Source organism: Centroberyx gerrardi, chromosome 14 (genome assembly GCF_048128805.1).
Source record: "Centroberyx gerrardi isolate f3 chromosome 14, fCenGer3.hap1.cur.20231027, whole genome shotgun sequence".
In the NCBI taxonomy this organism is placed as follows: domain Eukaryota; kingdom Metazoa; phylum Chordata; class Actinopteri; order Beryciformes; family Berycidae; genus Centroberyx; species Centroberyx gerrardi.
The window spans coordinates 13,921,530-13,945,923 of record NC_136010.1 but is presented as its reverse complement, the minus strand read 5'-3'; the positions used below and the strand labels follow the sequence as shown (position 1 = coordinate 13,945,923).

Sequence of the window (24,394 nt, the reverse complement as noted above, 5' to 3'; positions counted from 1 at the left end):
CTTACTACTTGATCAATAATCCTCTAGTAGTTCAATACTGGTTTGGCAAGAATTAACAAGCTGTGACTGAACCTAACAAAATAACCAACTAGAAATAAAACAGATCGAACAATTTCACAGGACAAAAGCAGTAGAAAATTTAATTCAGTTTTACAACATAATTATACAATCATGACAAGCTCCATTATCTCTTCACATGATTAATCCAGCATTTAAAAAAAAAAAAAAAAAAAAAAAAAAGCACATTCACACAAACACATATGCACACATTCTAACTACAATCTCACATAATAGCAGGGACAAAACAATAACATAATTCTTTTAAAACAATCTGTACATGGTTTCTTCCTCCATCACTGAAAATTCATAATCTGGGACCGAGAAACCGATATCAAATGATTCACAGAAAAGAAAAAAAAAATACATTTACAGTACAGTTCACAGGTTGCCACAACTGTGGTTGGGCCTATTTAGACTTCCTTCGTTTGGCCTGGGTGGGGCTGGCTCCAGTTTCTGTTGAAGAGAGAGAAACTCTGTTAAGTACACGTGTATTAAGGAAAAGGCAGCGATTGCATCCTTTTGAGTGTATAGCTTTGTTGTAGAGGAACTTTTTTGTTGCAAATCACCTTTTGCAGCAGCACTGGTTCCAGGTCTGGCCGATCTCTTCCTCATCCCGCTGTCTGCCACTGGTTCCTCCTCCACCTCCTTCTCTGCCCGGGAGCTTCGTCTGCTCGGCCCCTTGGGTTTCTCCACGGCAACTCTGGGAGCACCAGACAGAAAAACAAAACACAACACGAAGGGAAGGAGAAGAACACATGGATGATGTTACTAAAGATGGAAGGGCGCGAGTAACTCTGCTCTACTCAGAGAAAGATGGAATACCACTCGGGACTCAGCTGTTTTTCCTCGTCTACCACAGATATTGTCCGTCTTCATCCTGACAGCATCCGCTACGTTAACTGTCGACATGATCACTGCTTGTGTCTTGGCAGCGCAAATACTTGTTAAAATACATACCTTGGGACTAAGTTGATGGGCGTCTTTCTTTTCTTTGCCCATCTGTGATAGAAGTGGAAAAACAGCGGTAAACTATAAACTGTGGTGCCGAACAAACATGGTTTCACTTCCCCACCATATTATGACAATCCCCAGGAAAAGAGACATGGCCATGAGCATATGAAAGGTCTGTGGAGTGGAAGCATTTGCTTCTTCTGTGAAGAGGTATTTGTTTTATTTTCTGACATGCATTAGTATGTTTATATTGTTGCATGCCAAGCATACATACCAAGTGTTGAGGCCACGTGGCTCATTGCTTTCACCATGTGCCCCCTTGGCCAACCAAATGAACTCCCTGAGTTTCAGTAGAGTTAGAAATGTCTAAGCATTTCTCCTTCAAGAGCATGGATCTTAAGACTAGGCCAGCTTTTCAGAGATCAACAGTATGGTACACCTTATTAAACCCCAGCACAGGAAGCAATACACAGTTAATTAGCAATACAGCATTAATAAGAACAAGTGGTAAATATTCATCAAGAGTCTTACCCCTGTTCAGAAACTGTCGAGACCTCTTCATCTGCAGAGAACAGACAAACGTTAGCTCCATGCCACACAGGTTCTAATGCTTCAACTACAAGATATCACAAAAATTATCCTTTCTCTCATGGCATTGCTAACAACTTCAACAACAAGTATGACAACACTTACTCGTCTTCTCACTGGCAACAGGCTCCTGTGACTGAGTAACTTCTGGTTGAATGGGTGCTGGGGAAAAGGATTATATGAAAACACAGTTGATTTCTCCACTAGAAACATATATGTACATGCAGAGAATTCTGTTCTCAACCCCATTACTTGAGTAACTTGGTTTTGAACTGACGCACTTAAACGTCATAATTTGGTTAGAATAACCCAGGCAAGCTTGTACTCTGATTATGAGAAACTTGATTAAGTTGCCTAATTTATCCGATATTAAACATGTTACTGTGGCATGTAAACATCTTACTCCAGGCACTTTTGGTTTTCGCTGGGAATCAAAGGATATCAAAGGTGCAAGTAAACGGCTGATTAAGACCTTCACCGGAGCATGGTCAGCAGCTGGGGTACTCTGTAGATGTAAACATAGCCAGTGAATTATTAGCTGACAGCTGTATATTTACCTGGGGTTGTCTGAGTGGTTTCAGCAGATGCTGGGGCTGACTGCATGGGAGACTCCATAGCTGGGGGGTCAGACTGGGCTGGTGGAGCTCCACTTGGGTTAGCAACTGGGGAGCATGTGGCTCGGGGAGCCTCTTGAGTAGGCCCAGGGACGGCAGCAGTGGGAACAATGGATGGTACTGGACTTTGTGCAGGAGCGAGGGGAGACAGCGAGGTAGCAGAAGATGCAACGGTGGTAGTAGCAACAACAGTAACAGCAGGAGCTTGAGCGGTTGCAGTCTTGGCTGGGCTTGAGACTGAAGCTGGGGCAGGAGTTGGAGCCTGGGAAGCAATCTGAGCAGGGACAGCAACTTGGACAGGAGCTGGGGTTGGAGAGGAGACCGGAGGTGGAGTCATGATTTTTGGAGCTGCAGCAGTCTGGGGTGCTGGTGCTTCGATCTGAACGACAGGGCTGGCAGGAGGATGAAGGGAGACCTGTATAGGCATGGCAGCAGTGCCAGGCCCTGGCTGTGGAGGCCTGTCTTCAGGGCTCTGCTGGGAGTCAGCTGTGCTAGAAACAGGTACAGCAGCCTGCATAGGCTTACTTTTAACCTGGGCAGAAGAGGCTGGGGACATGGGGCTCTTTCGGATGGTGGCTGCAGCTCCAGGAGTAGAGCAGGGAGGAGGGGAAGCCAGGGGTGGCTGAAAGGGAGATGACGCCGACGACGGGCTTGGATGGGGAGACGGCTGACTGACTGGGGGACTAGATTTCTGGGTAGGGACTACCTCACCTAGGTTTTCAGTTTTGAGAGTCCCTGGGTTGATCTGCTGAGGAGCAGGGAGAGTACCAGCTGGGGTTGCTGAGGACATATTTGTGGCTATCTGGACCTGCCCAACAACTGTTCTGGCAGGCTGAGTGCTGGTCATATTAGCCCCTGAGGGCTGCGTGGAGCCTGGGGCAGGAGAGAGCTGGATGTTTGTAGTGGACACTTGGATAGGCCCCACCATGGTGACTGACTGCGACACCATTGTGGTATTGGGAGCAACAGACGCACTAGGGACCTGGAAAATGGGGTTGATAAATACAGGGGTGGTGGTGATGAACTGAGGGGGCCGGGAGATGGGGGTTTGCTGTCGGACATCCTGAGGCCTGATGTTCTTGTTGGGGACAGCCACCATGGTGGAGACCATGGATGGGGGTGCCTGGGGGGTGGAGGCAGAGGTGATGGGGTTAGAGGTGACAAACACAGTGATCTGGTTGGGGGAAATGGTGCTGGATGAGGCAGGGATCTGTATGACTGAGTGAACGCTGGTCACAGGTTTAGGACTGGGGCTTGGTTTAGAGCTGACAGCAGAGCTGGAGTTAGAACTCGTACTGACAGTTGGTGCAGGACTACTCTGACTGGAAGTGACTGGGTTGGGGCTTACACTGAGGGTGGCATTAGTGTTAGGGTTCAGGGTGGGTGTCGGGTTTACATTTGGAATGGGGATGACACTTGGACTGGAGATGGGGTTTGGGTTAAGGCTTGGGGTAGTACTGGGGTTCATGTTAGTGCTGGGGTGCATGTTGGGAATCGCAGTAGGCTGCAAGTTAGGACTGCTGGTGGGGATTGGGATAGTGGGCTTGGGTTTGGCTTCTGGTTCATTCATAGCAGCAGTAGCAACAATAGGACCTGGCATGTCTGAGCTCTGGGAATTACTGGGGAGTGGTCTCTCTGGATCCAAAGCAGGCTTAGGGCTCTCCTTCCCCACAACATCCCTTGCAGAAGCATTCTGTAGAGGCCGGTGAGGCATGTTGGGGTTACCCGCGTTATCCAGTAACTGGTTGAGGGAGGTTGGAGCCTCCCTTACAGGAGGTAATGCCTCAGAGTCCTGCAGAGGTGCTGGGTGTGTTGGCTGCCTCTCAACTGCCCCAGCCTGCATTTCCAAACCAGGCTTAGCCTCCTGAGGCGTGGGGACACGAGGACTTGCCATTCTAGGAGCTGAAAACTCCCTCAAAGGCTGGGGTTGGGGCTGAGGAATCTGTCGCTGCTCCGCTACCATCATTCCCTGACCATCCCTGATTCCCTCGGCAGGATTACCCTGCATGCCATGGAAGGGGCTCTGGGTCTGCTGTGCCTCCATGCCTACACTCACTTGTGAGGGCATAGATACTGGACTGGGGGGTATTGAGGCAGGGCTTAGCATCATGGTCTGCCCCTGAGGGTTGACCATCTGCTGCTGGTGGGGAGGGCAGTTGAGGGCTATCTTTGTCCCCTTCTGCCTTCCTGGACTTGGAGTGGCTGACTTGCGACTAGAGGCTGGACTAGACCGCCGACTATTGCTGGGACTCGCCCTCTTACCCTGCCCTCCAGACTGTTTGTCCTGTTTACCACCCGCACCTGCTGTTCCACTGCCAGTGGAGAAAGGCTGCTGGCCGTTGTTAGTGTTATTTCCACCACCACTGCCATTGTTGTTGTTGCCTGGTAGAGTTAAGCTAGGAGGGGCCTGCCCAATGGCTTTCAGAGTTGTGGGGTTAAGACCCTGCTGGTCAAAACCCCTGCTAAGGTTGGGCTGCCTGGGAGGCAGAGGAATGTTGATTTTGGGAGGAAACAGCCCTGCAATGGAGGCATTTAGCCTCTCAGGGGAGAGGTTTATCTCCGAGGGCTCAGTGCTAGGTGGACGATTAGTTGGGGTGAGGGGATGGTGGTACGGCCTGGGGCTGGCTCGGTTGGGGGTTTTGGGCCTGGAACTCTGTGAGGTGGTGGGGACATTGGGGAAATGAAGGCCAGGCATGGGGCCTCCTTGTTGAGGCTGAGTGGGTAGCTGCTGCTGGGGACTGGCTCCAGGGTGCTGGGGCATGGGTGATGGACCAGGGCCCTGTTTCATCATGTGACTGTTGGCACCCTGATTGGCCATCATCTGTTGGGCCCCATTTCCAGACTGCACCCCCATTTCTGGGACTCCAGGCCTGTCCTGCATGGTGTGGGCGCCTGCAGGGGCCTCTTCAGATCCCGTACCCTGGGAACCCTGTCCTACATCAGGATGGGACATTCTCCGCGTTGCTCCTGCAAGCTGGAGCGGAGAAAGAATATAAATGATGTACAGTATGCCCCAAAGAAAGTACATGTCATTGCATTTACAAGTAAAATTTAAACATTACAAATCAAAAGATGTGAATGTCAATATTATGTTTTTTGTGTTTACAAATGCTTTAGCACTTGGCCCTCACCTGTGGGTTGACCATGAGGGGCATCCCTCTGGCTTTGTCAGGTGAGGGCGGGACTCCTCCATGTCCCTGGAGGCTGATCATAACAGGCATATTGCCTTGCTGGGAGACCGGCAGTCTCTGTGCCTCTGATGGGTTGACCATGCCCCTAGGGGGCAGCTGCCCTCCCGGAGGGATGGACATGCGATTCTTAGCCTGTTCCTGCTGCATCTTCAGCATCATCATCATCTGCTGCTGTTGCTAAAATATAATAAAATGGGCACAAACATGCATGAGTATCAATAGGAAAATGGGAATGTATTTTGTTAAGTAAAAAACACTGTCAGCATTGGTAATTAACAATGTCACCTGCTGTTGCAGGTGTGGTTGTTGAGCTTGCTGCTGCTGCTGTTGTTGTTGCTGCTGCTGCAGCTGGTGAGGATGCATCTGAGGTGGGCCTTGACCTGGAGTCTGAGGCCCTGTCATCCCCTGCTGACCTTGAGCATTTTGAAGCCCCTGCATCTGCATCTGTTGCATCTGCTGCTGTTGCTGCATCTGCTGTTGCTGTTGTAATTGTTGCTGCTGTTGCATTTGCTGCTGCTGCATTTGTTGTTGCATTTGTTGCTGCTGCTGCATTTGCTGTTGCTGTATCTGCTGTTGTTGCATGTGCTGCATTTGTTGTTGTTGTTGTTGTTGTTGTTGTTGTTGTTGTTGCTGCTGCTGCTGATGTTGTTGCTGCTGCATAAACTGCATGGGTACCTGCTGCAATACTCTCTGGTCTCCAGGTTGGCCAGGGAAGCCTAGGGAAAGTGTAAGAGCACCACCGATATTCAAAATGAATACACAAGAATTTTGAAAACAAAAAATTATATAATCAGAAGAAAAGAAAATCATTACTACTCGAGAATAAGCAACTGAATGCAAGTTCGATAAAATAACTGCCCAGATGTATTAAATGACATCTTTTACCTGCAGGCCTGTTGGCAAATTCAGGGAGTTTGGGGCCTGAGTTGTCTAAGCCCACACTCTGCTCTCCACCCAGACTTGGCAATTCAGAGTCCTCCAGACCAGCAGCCACATCTAGACCCCTGTAGAAGGCAGTTATAATAGGATCAAATTGACAAAGAATTCATGATAACAACATTGATTCAGGTTAGTTCAATTGCTATTGCCAAAACGGCAAGTAATAAAGTAAACCATAATAAATACTAATCATTACCCAAGTCCCTCTACTTGCTGTTGTCCCTCTCCCACTTTAGGCTTCTTCTTTCGTGGGGGTTTCTTCTTTTTGGGTTTGGCCTGGTTGCCCCCTCCTGCTCCCTGCTTTCCTCCTGGCCCAAACTGGCTGGCTGAGATATCACTCTGCAGCAGGTTGACAAGCAGTGGGCTAGTGAGTGTTACATCCTTGTTGACAGGAAAGCCACCTGGCTGTCCACAAGGTCCCCCCATCTGCATCTGACCTGGGAACTGCGAGTTAAAGTTCATGCCGTGGCCTGCGAAGTGGCCATTGCCCACCTGCATGTGCTGAGGGCCCCCCATCATGCCTTGCTGCTGCTGCGCCTGCATATCAGGGAGCATCTGTTGGACCCCCATATCCCCTGTCCCACCACTGGGGTCGCCCAAAGGATGCGGGTGTTGTTGAGCTGCCTGTTGCTGCTGCTGCTGCTGCTGTTGCAACATGGCCTGTTGCTGCTGTTTCTGCTGCTGTTGTAGCTGCTGCTGTTGTAACTGTTGTTGGACCAGAGGATGACCAGCAGGGAGCCTCATCTGCTGACCATGCATGCCCATAGCTTGGTTAGGATTCCCGGCCATAGGAACCTGCTGGGGCTGCTGCTGGCTCATCTGTTGGTGTTGCTGTTGTTGCTGCTGCTGCTGCTGTAGTTGTTGCTGTTGTAACTGGTGCTGTTGTTGTTGTAACTGCTGCTGTTGGAGTTGAGCCATTTGCTGCTGCTGTTGTGGGGTCATCTGCTGCTGCGGACCGACCTGGGCCTGGAACTGAACCATGTTACCTGGAACGTTTGGAGAAGGGCCACGCATCATCTGGCCTGGCATGACCCCAGCTGGAACCTTGCCCCCAAATGCCTGCTTGTTGCCTTGCATCTGGTTAGCAACCATTTGTTCCATCATGGAGTTTTGTTGCTGTTGTTGCTGCTGCTGTTGCTGTTGTAGGAGCATGGCCTGGTGCCCTTGGCCTCCAACCATCTGACCCTGCCCATGCATCACCCCCTGGCCTTGTTGAGGCATCATCTGCTTGGGTGGGGTCATCCCTCCTCTCTGCCCTTGACTGAGGGGCCTGGAGAGGACAGTCTGACCTCCACCCTGGACTTGAACCATCTGGCTGGGGGAGGAGGACACGGGCTGGGCCTGATGCTGGAGGCCCATCATCTGGGTCTGGAGGCCAGGCTGTGGCTGGCCCATATTAGGCCCAGCGGTTGTACCAGGGGGCTGACCTGCCATGCCACTTTGGACACCCATAACATTAGGCTGGGCATGGGGTGGACCCTGCAATGTGTTTGGCGTGGACACTGATGGCTGAGCTCCTGATGTAAAAATGACAGGAAAAATTACAGTTTTACCATTTTTACTAGTTGCCATGCGATAAAAATGTGGTGCACAACAGAGAATACGCAGTTAAGTATTTAAACAAAGCTGACAACACTTGTTCTATTAATTTTCTTTCTACTATATCTATATCTTTCTACTAAATGTGCCAATTCTAAGCATTGGACCTACACTTTTGTGTTGTGAGAGAACATAAAGCTACATTATTTACAGCATTTAACTTTCTCTAGCAATGGTGTCTAGTTTTTGAATATAGAGGAAATACTGTTTTACAGTACTTATTACTGGTTTATTACATATATATAGACAGATAAGTGGTTTCATATGTATCTAGGTTATGGTCATTCAACACCATTTTACTCCCTCCACCACCACCAAAACTTGCCCGTGTCTCCTCATCCATAGTGAGAACAACCATTGGATCATCATTATGCGATAGTCATTTTACCTGTGTGAGTCATCGCTTGGCTGCTCTGTAGCTGCTGACTGGCTCCTCCACCAGGGGTTCCTGGAGCACTGGCACTCACCTGACCTTGGACAAAGTTCTGGTTTCCTGGCATATTAGGAAAGCCCATGGGACGCTTAGGCATGCCTGTAATCAGTATTCATTCAATTTACCATCTCGTGTAGACAACAAAATGCAACATTTTTGGAACAATTGTTGCCAATGTCCTAAAAAGAATGTAGTATACCTTTAACCTAGTATAGCCTTTTACACAATATCAACACAAAAGCTAATTCTTCTGTGGGCATTTGTGTTTGGGGAGAAGGTGTTACCCACCTGGATGCACTTGGGGCCCTGGCTGTCCATGCTGGGGCATTCCCATAAACCCTTGTTGCATGTTACCCTGTTGTCCAAGGGCTGCTCTTCCTGGGGAGCCCACGCCCTGGGGGAAACCCTGTGGGGTTGTAGGTCGCTGGGCCATCATGGGTGGAGTTCCAGGTGAACCCTGCTGGAAAGGAGATGAGGAAGAACCAGGGGACTTGGCGGTGAGGTTGCCCTGCGGTCCAGAGGTTGGTGGAAGTGGTGGAGGGGGTCTGGGTGGTCCTGCTACACCACCAGGCCCAGCCTGAGGGCCTTTAGGCTGGGGAGCTGCAAACTGACCCATTCCTGGCTGCTGCTGCGGCTGTAATTGTCCCTGTCCCATGGCATTGAATACCTGTCCAGCCTGCTGGCTGCCAAATGGGTAAGGAGGTGGAGGGTGGCTAGGAGTCTGAACTGTGGCAAGGGAAGGTGGGCGTTGACCCATTTGGGTTTGGGGTGGGGGCTTCCTCCAGGCAGGGCCTCCTTGGGTGGCTGGAGGCTGGAGGACCCCAGAGGGCAGTTGGTTCCAGCCAGGAGGCACAGCCATCTGGCCTGATGGGTTGAACGGAGGTCTGGGTCCGAGCTGGGAGAGCTGAGCTTGCTGCTGGGCCTGTTGCTGTTGGTGATGCTGTTGTTGGAGCTGCTGCAGTGCGGCAGGGTTGAGCTGCCTCCCGGCCTGCAGAGCCTGCATGTGATGGGCAGCTTGGGGGGGCATGGGGCCCGAGCCATGGGGGCCAGCCTGTTGGTGCTGAAGTTGTTGTTGCTGCTGAACTGACATACCTGACATCATTGGGTCCATCACATCTGGGAAGAGAGCAAAATGCAGTTTTTTTTATTACTTAACTTAGCAAGTAAGATCATATTCAAAACACCCACATAAGTCTAACTTGACAAGGGAGAAATGACTCGAACCTGTCTGTGAAGATGGTCTCGGAACTCGGGGGTGCATCTGTCCACTGCTGCCTGGGACCATAGCCTGACCTGCCATGCTAGGACCAGGGGGAACCATCGATGGATTGGCCATCCTGACCCCTCCTGATGGAAATATGTGTACCTTTTATCAATATGTGTAAACAGTCAAATAACTAAGAATGAATTAGCACAAATCTTCTCTCTCTCTCATATACGGACATTCCAAAACAGTGGAAACCATTTTAAAATGAATGCTAGCCAGTTAATACTTTGTCATGCAAAATGATGTGCTCAAAACTATTCATCCTTGCAAATGAGTATTGTTGCATGGAAAGCTTCAAAGTGAAAACAACTGATTGTAAGACAAAAGAAAATGATTTGCTATAACCTACTACAACCTACCAAGCATTACACTGACATTGTGTGCATTACTGCATTTTATTTATGTCTTCATCACTCATGTAAGAAATTTACAAGCTTGAGAGACAATCTAGATTTGTTTTCTTGCATGCACGACATACTGCATGCACCTCTATAACAGCTGTCAAAAAACAACTTTTTTAAATCCAAAATCCAATCACAGTTTCAGTCAGTTTCATAGTTTCAGGCCACCTTTACAGATACATGACAAAGTGTAACCTATTCAGTAAACCCATACCTGGACCAGGCTGACCTGGAAAGCCCACATCCATTCTCATCTGGCCAGGTGCTCCAATTGGTCCATTCACTCTGACCTCTTGTCCTCTATTTGGTCCCATGGCCACATTGATGGCCCCTTCCCCTGAACACAGTGAACACCAGTAACAATTTATTAGAAGAGGTCCAGTTTGTGCCTTTTATTTTCAAGTGCCACAGACAAAAAATGCATTGACTCCTGGACCATTTTGAAAGGACAGAGATTTTGAGCTTCCCCAGGGCCGTGTCGTACCTTCTATCTGCACAGAGAGAATCCCCAGGTCTCTGAGCTGCTGCTGGTTGTTCTGGGCCAACAGTCTGAGCCGCTCAGCAGCGTCCCGGGGAATGTTGAAGGTAACACGTACACTGTTCCATGGCTCTACGTGCTGTGGCTGCAACCTCTCTGAGCCTACGAGAGGGAGAATGGATGGGTATGAAAGGCATTTACAAAGAGAGATTGTAGAGAATGGAAAGAAGATAAGGGAAAGACATTATTAGCTATAAAGGATTGGTGAAAGATGGAGGTAAAAGAATGGCGCAAAAAGAATTGTGGTTGGGACATAGAAGGCCATAGAAATAAGGGCATGTTTCAAATGTACATGTGTTCAAGTGTGCTGAGAACAAGTGTAGTCTGTTAACATCTCCTATATTAACACTAAGGCGCTGCTCAGTGGCCACCAGCAGAAGACTGTGGTTGTACTGGTCAGCTCTCTGTTGACTTTTGCTGCATAAATGAGGGTTCAATTGAACAAAATAAAACTAACCCATATCAAGAATGCTTGGTATCCCACTAAGGATAATGTCAAGTTTTTCTGTGAAGTCCTCATCTTCCATGTTTCCTTGAAAAGCAACAAAAATGGTAAAATCTTCCTCTTTCCCACTGCTTTCTTCTTTGTCATCTTTCTCCTCTTGTGTTATTGTGCTTCCATGGCAACTGTCAGCATCCTCTCCTGCATCATCTCCAACCCCGGAGTCCCTGTCGGAATCATTATCTGCTTCCAGGAAGTCTGTCCCCGGGGACAGCTGAGGTGGGGTATGTTGATGTGCCATCCTCCCCTGTTAGTAGGAGTGGCGTGGCCCAAGTTTGAACCGTTTATGCTGCAATACCAGAAGAGAGAGAGAAAGAGCTGACTATAGCCCACACATGTCTAATGTCACAGACAAGCAAAGATGCATACAACATGGTAAACTGGACACAAACACTATTTGCCCACATGAAGCCTCTGACATAGAGCTTGGGTGCTTCTCAGTCTGCTGGATAGCTAGCTAACTACAAATTAAAGAGAAATTGAGTTCAGTTATACTTTAGTGAGGTCAGGCTTCGATTGAGACAAGGTCAAACAAAATTCATTCCTTTTCTCTGAGGAATCCACTTATGATCAGTAGAACTAGTCACACAATACAGCTAGCGTTGCAATAACAACACTATTCCTCATTGACATCACCTGGTATGTCGCTTGCATTGGCAGAGGTCAAGTAATTATACAGCTTTGGCTTGGTAGTGGGTGGTCAGACAATTCAACTTCCAGGGATATTTTCACCATTATACATAATTTGGTCTGATTTGTCTAATGTAATGTACAATGTGTATATTAGCTAGCGTAGACGGTAGCTAACTAGTTAACGTACTATCGGCCCAACAACACGGGCCTTGGCGTAAACGTAAGCTAACGTTAAGCCATCAAAATCGGCACTGGTGAAACAAATGTTAACTGTATCCCATGATATTAAACAATTTCACGTAGATCAGAATACTATGTAGTAAAATAACAAGCCAACCTAATATGTTTCCAGCTGACAATTCACTATGAAAAGGGACAATATCAATTTCAAGGCGGGTCTTGCAGGCTTCTCAAAAAGCTCTAGTTAGCAAGCTAGCAAATGTTAGCAAACGTTAGCTAGCTAGGTAGCCCTGCAGTTGATTCATCATGAACGCATTGCAAATTACACAGCTTGTTACTCTTTAACTAGCTAGCTATGATCACCAATAAATGACACAAATTAACGCTAAAGCCTTACCAAACATATTCATCTGGAAATAAGTGCAACCAATCGACATCTGCTAGCTAGATTAGCTAACAAAACATGAATCACAAGGGAGCAACAGTGTCAAGCCAGCCAGAATGAAAAATAGAATTTCCGGTTATAAATTTCAAAATAAAACCCTTTTGGGGAACGGGCCAATATAATACTTCAATGGGAACGGGGTGAAAATAAAGGATATATTTAACGAGAAATCTGTACTCAAGGAAATACAACTACAAGTTCCCTTTCACAACATATTTATAGTCATATGATATTCCTATGAGAAATTCAATATAGCCTTCAGGGCTACCAAAACCTTGACAATAACAAAGTTTTATTTGGACAAAGTAGGCTCAAGTACAAGTGAGCAACAGTGGAAACCAACGCACGATTTGTTGATTTTAGTGGCTAGTCAAACACTTTGGTAATAGGTGGAGTTTTAAGCCAACGTGGTTTGACTTGCTCCTGTCACGCATACCCTTCAACCCCAGCACCTAGAAAGCGCTTACACTTGTTTATTTGTTAATGGGTCAGCAAAATAAAGACAAACATTCTTCAAATTTAAGATGTGTGCAAACATTTTATTTCTTGGGTTTGGACATTGTTGATTTTGAGTAAAATCAGATACAAAGTAAGTAATAAATAATGCACATCAAGTCAAACGTTAGGTGCTGCGCAAACAGGTGTCTTAAGACAAGATACTCTACAGCAAAGGCAACAAGCATCACCAAACAGTCATAGTGCACTAGTAACCAAAAAGAGAGACAATCAGGTTATGGGCATATTAGTCAGTCAGCATTGGCCATTCTGGACTTTTATAGAACCATTTTTATTGTGATGCTTTACAAAAGCTGTAGGTACTTTTTTCAAATATACAGTCTAAAATAAAACAATCATAAATACACTAAGAAATAAACAAGACGCAGCCATTTCTGAGTTGTCCCAAATTAATGCATTTTGTATTACAACAGTAGAAATGATGTATATAGCCCAACAAATGTTTATATAAAAATAGACAAATTATACTCAAGCCATCATTGAACCTGCAGATTATCCCCATTCTAAAAACAAGTATCCCCATTCTAAAAAAAAGTTCACAAGCTTTAAAAGAGAACAAAATCATGCAACAACTCAAATTCTCTTAAATAAAATATATTTTAATGCATTTATTCTACCATTACTAATATTTAACAACTGTTAAACTGAAGAAAACACTCATTTGTTAGGAGGAAAGCAATTGAGACCTATAGGTCCTACCATATTTCCTTTTGTGTAAATAATGTGTAAATATTAACATGGTCCCAAGGAAGCTATTGATTGTTCGCAACAGGTTAAAACTTCAGCAGTTGTACTAAACAACATCTAAGTACAGTCACACACCATATAAAAAGCATGAGAGTAAATGGTTTAGCTTGTGTGTTCAGTTTAGGATTGCCTAGTTTGGTTGCGAAACCATACTTTTAACCGCTATAACTATTATTACCTTTTTTTTTTTTACCTTTCCTTGTGATCTTATGTGCTATTTGGAACAAAGGGTAAAATGCAGGGGGAATCTGAAAAGCAGATAGGTGGGTTGAGTGCATTAAGGACCGTACGCATGTCGTAATTGGCAGCTTCCTGGTATGATGACGTAATTACTTTGTTCAAAGAATCCATGAGTCATGAATTTAGCACGCTGTAAGAACTCCTGTTCCTATTTTCACAAGTGTGACCCTCTGGAAACGTCACACTGAGGACTTTCAAGAAGGAGGAGATACATCAGTGTTTTGCAGCACAAATAAAGCTAGCTGCCACTCGGGCAGGCTCAAATAACTTACAAAGCTTATTAACAAATGTTCACCAGAGGCTTTCCTAGTGCAAGCGAAAATGTGACTAAAAATAATTTGACACTTTTCCATCTTCCCTTCCTCATATCCGCTATCTAAACCCTCTCTGTAATCCCTAAGATTTATTGCTTTAGTCCAATTTTAAACAGAGCATCAGATCTGATTTATGAACGCAATTTAATGCACTGGTCTGTGCAATATAGGCAGCGGGGACTGACGTCATTCAGGGGACGGACAGAGAGATTTTGAACAGTCTATTGTGACTGAGCGCTGTTTGAGGCTGGGGACGGAGGGTATAAACAGCAGAGGGATGTGAGCTGGTGCTCCTAGTCGTTTTTTGTGTGCCTGTGTGAGCAACAAAATCTGAGAAGAGGATCTCTATCAGCATCCATATAAGTCGTCTCAGAGTAAGCCTCATGCCTTTGTGTTCACTGTGTTTCTTCTGTCAAATCACAGTCTTTTCCCCTTAAATTTGTTTAGTATATTAGTGGACCAGCCTCCCTAGCATCATCTCTGCTCCCTTATCGACCCTCTATCTGCTCAAACAGCTGAACTCCTCTTACCCCTTCTTTACTGTCCACCCACCATCCCCCCATAGGCGCTAGGGCATGTTCATGGACATAGTGAGGGCTGAGGCGTCAGCACTGCGGGGGTCCTTCACCCCGATGATGAGGTCATTGGTTCTCCTGGTGCCCTCCACCAATGAGAGAACGTCTATCCTCTCAACCTGGTGACCTTTGGCCTGTAGCAGCTCCACGTCTTCCTGGAGAAACTCAGCTGGGGAGAGGGAGAGGAGTAGGAGAGGGGAAGGTGAGGTTAGTGGCAAGAATGAACAAGGAACAACAGGTGTCAAATTGAATAAATGCGATCTGTGGATGAATAAACACGTGTTAACATAAAGTGTAATTACACACAGCACACACTGCGATCAGAATGTGACTGGATCTGCCAGACCGCTTCCAGAGGCGGACTGGCTCACATTATGATCGGATCTTAGCCAATCAGCATAGTTCAAATGCGATCAATCATACAGTGTGTTCGCATAGTAGAAGATGAGTCTTTTCGCAGCAAACAAAGAGTAAGCACTGCACAGTACCATCACCTGGAGACCCTACACCTGCCATGTTTGTTTTTGTTGACAATAGACAGACTTGTCCTCTCCCCAGCTGCTCGCCTGTTTTGCATAGTGCTCACAAAAATGAGATCCAATCAAAATGCAGACAGAATACAGACACCAAGAACGCATATAAACACCAGGTGTAAATGCTATCGGATTATTCGTTATCCAGATGGCATATCCAGAAGCAGATGCAGATGCAGATGCATTTTAATACCAGGAAATAAGAAACAGAATTAGAATCTCTATTACATTATATTTGGACCAAACTAGACAACAGATAGATCTGCAGGAAATACTCACAGTCCACTAGAAGTTTGTTGGGCTGCAGCTGTGGGTGGAGTCTGCCATACGCTAAACTGTCACTCAGGTTTTTACGGGAAGACAGAACATTCATCAGCACCTGTGAGAGATCGCAATACAGAATAAGAGATACAGAATAATAACACATAGATAAATTACTGTGAAACACAATGAGGCAAGACATTTCTTTCCACTGGATAATAGGAACAAAAGCCAATCTACAAAGGTGTGTTTTCACACTGCTAAAAAGCTATCAATCAATTGTGGACTTAATGAATTTTATCAGTAAGTAAATAACCTGTGTGATGCCACTAAGGGCTCTGTCCCCATTGGAGGAGCCCAGGGCCACATAAGTGCCACACAGCCCCAGGGCCGGCCTCACCGCTGTGGGCATCAGGAAGGACATGGGCCTCTTCCCAGGCTGGAGGCTGTTATGCTGCAGAAGTGGAGAACAAAAACACCGTGAGGAGGTACAATAAATCGTTCACTGATTTTTTTCAATAATTACAAACCAAGATGCCACTGAGAATTTTCATGCTCTTAAATCTTGAACACCTCAACTGTTGATTAAATGTGGCACAAAAGCAAAGAAACAAGTGAAAGGTAGAATTACTGGGTTTGGTGGAGAGGAGCTCTGTGTTTTATTAGGCCAGGAGAAGTCCAGGATCTGGCTATTCAAAAGGATTCCTGAAGGAGTGACAATCCCACTGCCAAACGGTTTGTTCAGAGAGCTAAAAACACACAAAATACAAAAAGAGATTTGAATGAAAATGTTCCAGTAATATCCATCCACTCTTAAACTGTCGTTGGGGTTTACTTAAATAGACAATGTGCTACAGCAATAACACTATAGCATGGCATACCTCATGAGTGACACAATAAAGTCGTCCGGCCCCATGACCATGACCTGGGAAGCCGCTGCGCCCTCCTCCAACGCAAACGATGGAGCGTAGTGACCTGCGGGAAACGCCTGAGAGTCGTTGATCATCTGGCGAAGCAGGGCAGCCTGGGACTTACTGGGAGAACGGAACGACACTGGGTTAAAAGAAAATGCCTCAGTGAATTAGGATGGGGTTACACATTGTACATTTAAGGACCATATTGAGGGAAAACCCACCTCAGCATCTGAGCGACGACCTCTGAGACGGAGGTGTCATATATGGGATCTCCCAGCCCACTAGCCAGGGCCAGAGCTATCTTCACAGACTGTAAATAACCACATGAATTACTGCAGTTTCAACAAAGACAGGTAGTTTGAATACCGTTTATTATGCTGCATGCTGGTGAAGCAGTTAGTGTACTACCTCTGCAATCCAGTGGTAGGTGCTGTTCCTGGGCAGCTGGCTGGTAATGTTGTAGCCTTCCAGGATGTTGAGAGCCGTGATCAGGGCAACGCCTGCATGTGGGGCTGGAGCCGCCATCACATGGTGCCCTACACAACACACACACCGCAAGTCCAACAAGCCACAAGATAAGAGGAAACATTAATGATCTCCATGGGGGAAATTGAGTCACTGCAGCGGCAAAAAGAAATGGGATACAGCAAAGAAAAACAGAATATAAATAAGAATGGAGCAAATGAGGGGTTTTAAACATAAAGCAACCAAATTACGATCTGAGAATGTATAAAGTAGAACTATAAGAGTGAAAAGTATGAAATGTTATCAACATGAATATCAGAATGCATGCTAGGTGTGTCCATATAACAGCAGTAGAGCATACTGAGATAAAGAAATGAATAAAAAATACAGTATGTATGATATGAAAATATCAAAAAACAAAATATGTCGTGTGAAAATATAAAAAAAATATCTAGATAAATTCAATATATCTGTATCTGTGTATTATATACTGTATAATACACAGGATGTGAAATGTGAATCATATTTGCATTACTCTATGTACAAGGAGTGCCAATTTGCATACCGGTATGTGTATTACTGGTTCAAATCAACAAACAATTGATGGAGGCACCACATACAGAAAAAGGGACAATGTGCAAGGGCGCATGTTCTTGTTTTCTTTTGTCATTATCAGGACATATTTACAGGAAGATGGAGGAATGTTTCGGCTAATGAGAAGAATGTTTCAACTAATGTTTCAGGAGTTGACAATCAATTTGTAAAATTGGGGGTCAAGCAGTCTGGGAACACACTACACTGCTCTAATTGCTCTGATGTGAACAGTATCTGAACTGGTATTTACCCTGATAGGTGATCTCTGCTGGCTGCTGCAAGAGTGTGCTGTAGTTTGCAAAGTCTTCCTCAGACAGCACTCCCCCTCTCGCTCGTACCTGTTAAAAAATGCATGGCATGTTTGAATCTAACGGTAAAACCAGTAAATTGTCTTTCTCATTTCAAGGAATAAAGACGTCACCCAAAATAGCGCGCGAATCAAAATGAAAACCAGAAATGGTCTGAAGAAGTACAGGTTTAGTGAGTGAGGTGCCGGAATTCAACACCCATCTAGCCTGTGATCAGTAGAAGCACATGTGAGCCATTTGCAGCTCTCAGTGGCTGAGGGGCATTCGTGACAGAAAGTCACGCAAAATGGAGAACAGAAAACAACTTGTCGCTTGAGGCAGAAACAGGAAAATATTTTCAAATTACTACCTGACAACTGAATGCTCAGTCTGAACACTCTGCTGACTATGTAACACATTTATCCTGTTGGTCTTTCATAGTCTAAAACATGATTTTGACTCAATTACACTATGTATGTAAACTCTGAATGTCTTTATTACATTTATTTTTCTTGTTAGCATACTTTGAATTATATTGTTAACATATATAAACTACATGACCGATATCTTGATGGGAACACTGAAATCTTACAAACAAAAAATTTAAGCTCCCTCAAACTCAATATTTACAGCTTAGTAGTTAAATCAACTTCATTCCAGAGGTATAAACACAGCAGAGATTGCTCTTTTGTCAGCTTACTCACAAAGGAAGAAAATTACCAGCCCTGTATACCAAAAATGTTTCATATCAGATGCAATCTCTAAATTAATAGCAGTAAACTATCCTGGCGAAAAGGTTTTGGGTTCCATCTTGTTTAAGAGAAGTGATGTTGCATTTTGATTAATGCAAAGGAAATAACTACCTCTAATAAGTCACATGAAATTCAATAGAAAACAATTCATAAGCTATATATTACCTCGGTTATCAATAGTAAATATGACTCTCACTGCTCTCCACTATGCTGCAAATGCAAGAATGAGTGTGGCACTAACAGTCATCTGTTTTGGTTCTGTCCAAAGCCTATACCATTTTGGGTATCAATACAGGATGACACTAAGAATCATTTTATAGTTGATACACCATTGAAGCCGCTTGCCAGATACAGAAATATCCTTAGAATAATATGGTATGCTGCTCAACTTTCTACAGATGCAGTTAGATGAAAATCCTCCCTATTTAATTCTGTGGTATGTGAAGCTTGAACACACTAGAAACATTATCACAGGTACTAAGGTGTACAATTGATCCCTTTGTGAGGGACTGGCAACCTTATCATGTTATATGGCTAATGAATTGTCTGATGTAATGTGCACAGGTGTTTCTGGTCTGGTGACAGTGTGGCCTGTGACTGGAAAGCTCCTGAAAAATGGGTGTGAACCACTTAGCACACAACAGTGTTGCTGGCAGACCACACCCGCCTCTCGTGTCAGGGAAGTCCTGTCACAGAAAGCTAGGTGTAAGCTCTGTATATTCATTCATTTATATCTGGATGGAAAGTAAAGCATAAAAGCTATGCTCATGGTGGTGTACCTATGTATGAGTGTAATGGGGTGGTGTGCAGTATACATATACTTTTATATGAGCATGAACACGCAAATTTATATGCATGACTACACAGGCTGTAGCTCATTTCCGACTTTTTGGTTTACTAATCTTCCCCTTGACCTTTTCTATTTTTGTGGGATTTGTGGGGTCTTGTTTCTTTTCTATTGTATTTGTACTTGGGTGTCTAACTTGTCACTAAATACCAACACAATGTGCTGATAGTCACTTCAGTAGTAGCAGTAATAACTCATTTTCATCACGATATGATTGTTGAAAGACGATAAAGGATCATGTTAGATTATTGCCCAGCCCTAGCCAAAACTTTACCAAAAAGCCCTAAGTGAAAAGTACAGCAGGGACATTAGAGTGTTTTCCCAATGGAGGCTATGCAGTATTCATGACTACTTATATAATCATAGATGATGGTGCTGAGAAAAGGCCATGCTTCCTTACTGCGGCCGCCATTTCCTGCGTCAGGTTTCCGCTGTAGAAGTCCGCTATTCCATTAGCTGCGATGGCATCCAAGATGGCCGCCAAGTCAAGTCGTCTGGTGAACAACCCGGAGAGGGGAGCCTGGCCGTTGGGGAGGAACAAGTCCCGGAAGGCGTCCGACACGTTCTGGTCCTTAACTTTAGCTAGAGCTTCAGCTAGGGAGAGACAGGCAGTACAGATGAGATCACACCTGCAAATTTTCCCTTTGTTTTTTAATTAACGAGCCCCCTGTGTGCTTAATAAGACTATCAGCTGTCTTAATACTTTAGTTCATGTTGTTCAGGAGCGATATCAATGCTGGGCAATAACGCAGTGTTATTAATGCAAGAACAGTGAGAGTAATGACATTCCCTTCATTCAAGGATTAGCACTACAATACACTAGACTTACCTAGGTCATGAGTAACATTAAACCCATTTCTGGCCACATCGGCTGCCATGGTAACCACATCTTTCCACGGCATTCTGAGGAATACAAACGTCATATAAGTTTGGCTCGGTTTACAAACCGTTAAAACTTGTGAATGTACTCTGAAATCATCACTTTCAAAGGATTAATTTGTCAAGTTAATAATCCATAATGGCCTGGCAAAACACTTATCCTCCATGCATGCATCAAGCGAGCGTGTTAGCGCTGCAACGTCATCCTCTTAACAATTAAGGCCTCAGCGCCGATAATTACATAGCATCAGAGTAATTGCAGGCCGACGCTCTGACCAGGAAAAGGAACAAACGTGTTCTCCTTAAACACAGCTGGTGATAACTTCACTGGGAATGGATTCACACTCCTTTAGTTCTGAATACAAGCGCAGTCTCTGGTTGAGCTGACAGCACAACGACAGGCTGCCCTTTCTAATCTGATTCTTTATAGGACTAAGCTAGATGCAGTGGCAGCTCTGCAGACTGAGCAGTGCACCCATGCTGCGTCTCTGCATGGGGCAATTAAAACGTCAACGTTTAGTATACTTGTCTAACAGAACTGGACAAAATGGGGAAGGAGAGAGGAATGGGTGAATAACAATATAACAGTGGTTTTACTTATAAAGGGCTTTTAATAAACAGGATTGTCACAAAGTGGTGTACAGGAAACAGAAGATACGAAGGAAGGAGGGAATGCAGGGAATCCAGAAGTCAGACCGCAAATAGTCATGTTATGAGGAAAGATGAAAGGATTATAAATAATTGTAATGACGATCACAGTACCTGCCATACAGCTGATGTGCCTGATGCATCCCACTGAGCATGCCCGGTACTCCAACCAGCAGGCCAGGCTGAAATACAGCAGCGAGAATAGCCCACATCACCCACAACTCAACAACAATAGCAGTAACACTTTCTCCTCTTCTCTGACTCAATGTTTGACAGGAGTAAGGGAGGAATATGCCAGAAACAACGCCTCACCTTGAGATCAAGGTTTGCCTGCAGCATGTCCTCATGGATCGCAGACGGTGCCGTCTCTCTGAAGTCGATTACCCGGGTCTCATTCTTACGGATGTCATGCACCAGCATAACTCCGCCACTGCAGAAAATGTCAGCAGAGCTCTACGTTGGCTTCGTATTCATATTTATCCTTTTTTTTTTACATCTACGAACTTAGCAGGTAGTCCAACAGATTGATGTTATCACTCACCCGCCAATGCCAGAGGTGTGTGGGTGGATAATGCCCAGACAGAGAGCAGCGGTGATGGCAGCGTCCACACTGGAGCCCTGCTTCCCCAGAACGTCGAAGCCGAGAGACGTACACTGAGCCACATCAGTCACCACCGCCCCCTGGTTAAAGACCTTGAAACAGGAGAATGAGGAAGGGAGGAAGAAACTGTTAATCTGTCTGAATTTACCTGAGGGTGTGGCAGTGTGTGTGGGATCAGAGAAAGACAACAACACTATTGCTACAGCATTACGACAGTAAAACTGCCTACCTGCGGGTCTCCAAAGTAGATCTGCATGATGAGAGCTACAGTGACTCCTGTGGCGAACGTGAGGCAGGCTGTGATGATGACTGTCAGTCCGTCTCGCTGGCAGGCGCAGTCGTCTGCCAAGGGGTCTCTGGTGGTCTCCCGCAGGGGCGAGATGTCATGGCTGGCCAGGTCAGAGGCCGAGGAGGGGAGACGCTGGAGGCGAGCTGTCTTCAAAAACAGATCTGGGTCTGGGACGTACAAACCAAAAGGATAAGGATAAACAGGAATGAGCAGGACACACACCATATTTTGTCCTCTCACGCCAAACTCCATTCAAAAATCTGGCAATGTAATGCGGCCTTGCTTCTTGGCAAACATACACGCACTGCAGAACATGACTTAATACCATTAATGAATCGTTAGAATTAACTCTTCAATTCAGCATGCATCTAATACACCAAGTAGCACCTATATCAATAAACTTTCAACCTTTAGAATTGGTTTGCCTGTTAATCCTGCAATCATCTTGCACCACAATACATCATGCAGGGCAGTAGCAAGCAGTGTGAGCAAATTCTTAATGCTCAGATTTTATTGAAATACAGTTCTGCTCTTTGTCTGCTGAATTTACCAGTGCCTGAAACATCTCTCTAAACATATTCAAGTATATGTGAAATGTATTTTTTGCAGTATGGGCTCTCTGACTGACCTGTATCCTGCTCGCTCAGAAAGTTGTCATCATCTTTGCGAGATTTCTGAGTGTTCTCCCCAGACAGCGCGTCGTCCTCTGGCAGCCTGGGGAAGCTGGTGATGCTCATGTAGTCCACCGGAGAGTAGGCACTTCCCAAGGTTGTCTCCGGATTGGCATCTTTGTCCGTCACTAGCCCGCTAGAATACCCTGCCACAATTTCAGGAGCAGGGTTGTGCATGACTACTCTAGGTCCCGCAGTCACACAGTTAAGGGATCAAAGTCACAGCTGGCATGGAGAAAAGGGCCTGCTCTTTAAAGTTAGGCAAGGAATCCCATGTTGGAGGGCTACATTTGATTCTGGTCTGGGACACACCTGCTAAAATCACTATAATATTCCTTTATGGACCTATAATGTGGCTGTGGTACTTGATGGGATTGTTTTAACCTCCTATGATATCACTACAATATTCCTACAGGGCTTTATAGCTTCGTTGTGACATTTGCATCCTTATTATAGGATTACTGCAGTTGTTTCTCCTTGGGGAATATTCTAACACTTGTTAGGCCGAGACTCTGATGTGCAGCTCCTGGGATGATGATGCATTTTTCCAGCTATCCATCTCCTGCAGAGGATAAGATTTCAAGTAGGTTAGGTTTCAACCACAAATTTCTTCCAGCGGCATTCGTCTAATTGGGCTGCCAAGCAGGCTTTGAGATGGTAACCTCGCAGGATTTACACAGCCGTATCGCCAGACAGCCATAGCCTACTTGACATGCGACAAATCTCGCTCTGCCTTCCTATGGCGCAGAATATGGTAATCTAAAATGAAAATGCCATTATGTAACAGTATAATTTGGATTCAAACCACGGACAGAGGGCAAACCTCCGAGGTGCTATTCTGTTTTTAAACGTTCAGATGCTCCACCGCACTCACACAGAATGACACATCTCTCGGTTTATTCTCTAAATAGATCTATGCGACGAAAACACTGCTCATATAGGCTATATGTCTACTTACCGTATCGCGAAAATACATGTGTTCAAGCGTAAATCATCCTTGGAAATGTGTGTTTTTTTTAGTAGAGCAGGTGAGATGTGGACTCTCCTTCAGCAAGAGAGGCACAAGCTGCCAGATCCGTGACATCACACCGGAGTGAAGTTGGCTTCACATTAGCAAATAGGACACGCTGTAAGGATTGTTTGCTTTCTGCAATGACTTGTGAAGGAAACATATAAAACACATTTGATGGATATATTTGTGACTGAATGGAAGATGTAGAACAATTTGCAACGATGTTTTATTTTATTTTTGTAAGAAAATATGCTAAACGTACATTCACAAATGGGAAGCAATGAATTCTTTAAAAATTCCTATAAAGAAAGACAAAAAACATAATTTCCTCAACAAAGAAATGGATGGTTCCAGTAATCCCAAATACATATTGTCAATGTGCTTTCACATGTTTCCTCCACAAGTTATTCAAGATAGAAAACCGACAGAAAAAGCCAGTTATCTATGGAGCTTTTTTCCTATCTTTAATCAAGAGCGTGGTCTTTCAATTTGAGAGCATGATTTATTGATTTCACGTTCAGATTTTGTAATGCTTTCCCTCAAACCCTGCCCTCGCACTCAAATATCTCCTGCTTGCACTTAGATTTGCTCTGCTTCTGCTCAAACTGTATGCTTGCACTCAGATATAATGTTGCTTGCACACAGATTTCCTGCGCTCCAGCTTCAGCCCTTCTCCTCGCACTCAGGCTGCTTCTGTGCGCTTGTGAAACTTCTGCTCTTGGATTTCTGCTCTGCTCTCGGATTTCTGCTCTGCTCTCGGATTTTTTGTGCAACAACCCTGTCAAAATTCCCCAACCAATAGAATGCCAGGTGTAGTGTTGACCAATGAAATGATCCCTGCCTCGTTGCGGGTGCGTTCGCTTTACTTCTTAGAGCGTCCCGTACGGGCGGTTACTCTTTAACCGGGT

The 24,394-nt window shown here is 45.2% G+C and overlaps 2 protein-coding genes across 3 annotated transcripts; both read right to left on the bottom strand.

The window, feature by feature from the left end:
- Positions 1–118: 118 nt before the first annotated feature.
- Positions 119–12,389, bottom strand: ncoa6 (nuclear receptor coactivator 6). 2 transcript variants are annotated; one of them, XM_071921032.2, is made up of 17 exons: positions 12,294–12,389; positions 11,039–11,372; positions 10,528–10,683; positions 10,258–10,380; positions 9,600–9,722; positions 8,664–9,491; positions 8,331–8,474; positions 6,540–7,860; positions 6,290–6,408; positions 5,690–6,120; positions 5,345–5,581; positions 2,157–5,187; positions 1,705–1,761; positions 1,543–1,573; positions 1,018–1,059; positions 627–760; positions 119–513 (listed from the first exon to the last, which is right to left on the bottom strand). In XM_071921032.2, the coding sequence occupies exons 2-17, from the start codon at positions 11,322–11,324 to the stop codon at positions 467–469; spliced, it is 7,110 nt and encodes a 2,369-aa protein (XP_071777133.2). In that variant the 5' UTR covers positions 11,325–11,372; positions 12,294–12,389; the 3' UTR covers positions 119–466. The 2 variants fall into 2 exon arrangements, with proteins under 2 accessions (XP_071777133.2, XP_071777134.2); XM_071921033.2 differs by lacking the exon at positions 1,018–1,059.
- Positions 12,390–13,377: 988 nt separating this feature from the next.
- On the bottom strand, positions 13,378–23,521 carry ggt7 (gamma-glutamyltransferase 7). The gene is made up of 16 exons (XM_071921052.2): positions 23,433–23,521; positions 22,432–23,036; positions 21,744–21,970; positions 21,455–21,606; positions 21,226–21,343; positions 21,028–21,095; positions 20,216–20,289; positions 19,787–19,980; positions 17,751–17,838; positions 16,850–16,977; positions 16,663–16,751; positions 16,409–16,561; positions 16,159–16,276; positions 15,844–15,981; positions 15,546–15,645; positions 13,378–14,902 (listed from the first exon to the last, which is right to left on the bottom strand). Exons 2-16 carry the CDS (start codon positions 22,649–22,651, stop codon positions 14,727–14,729), a joined length of 2,043 nt encoding a protein of 680 aa, XP_071777153.1. The 5' UTR covers positions 22,652–23,036; positions 23,433–23,521; the 3' UTR covers positions 13,378–14,726.
- Positions 23,522–24,394: the final 873 nt, after the last annotated feature.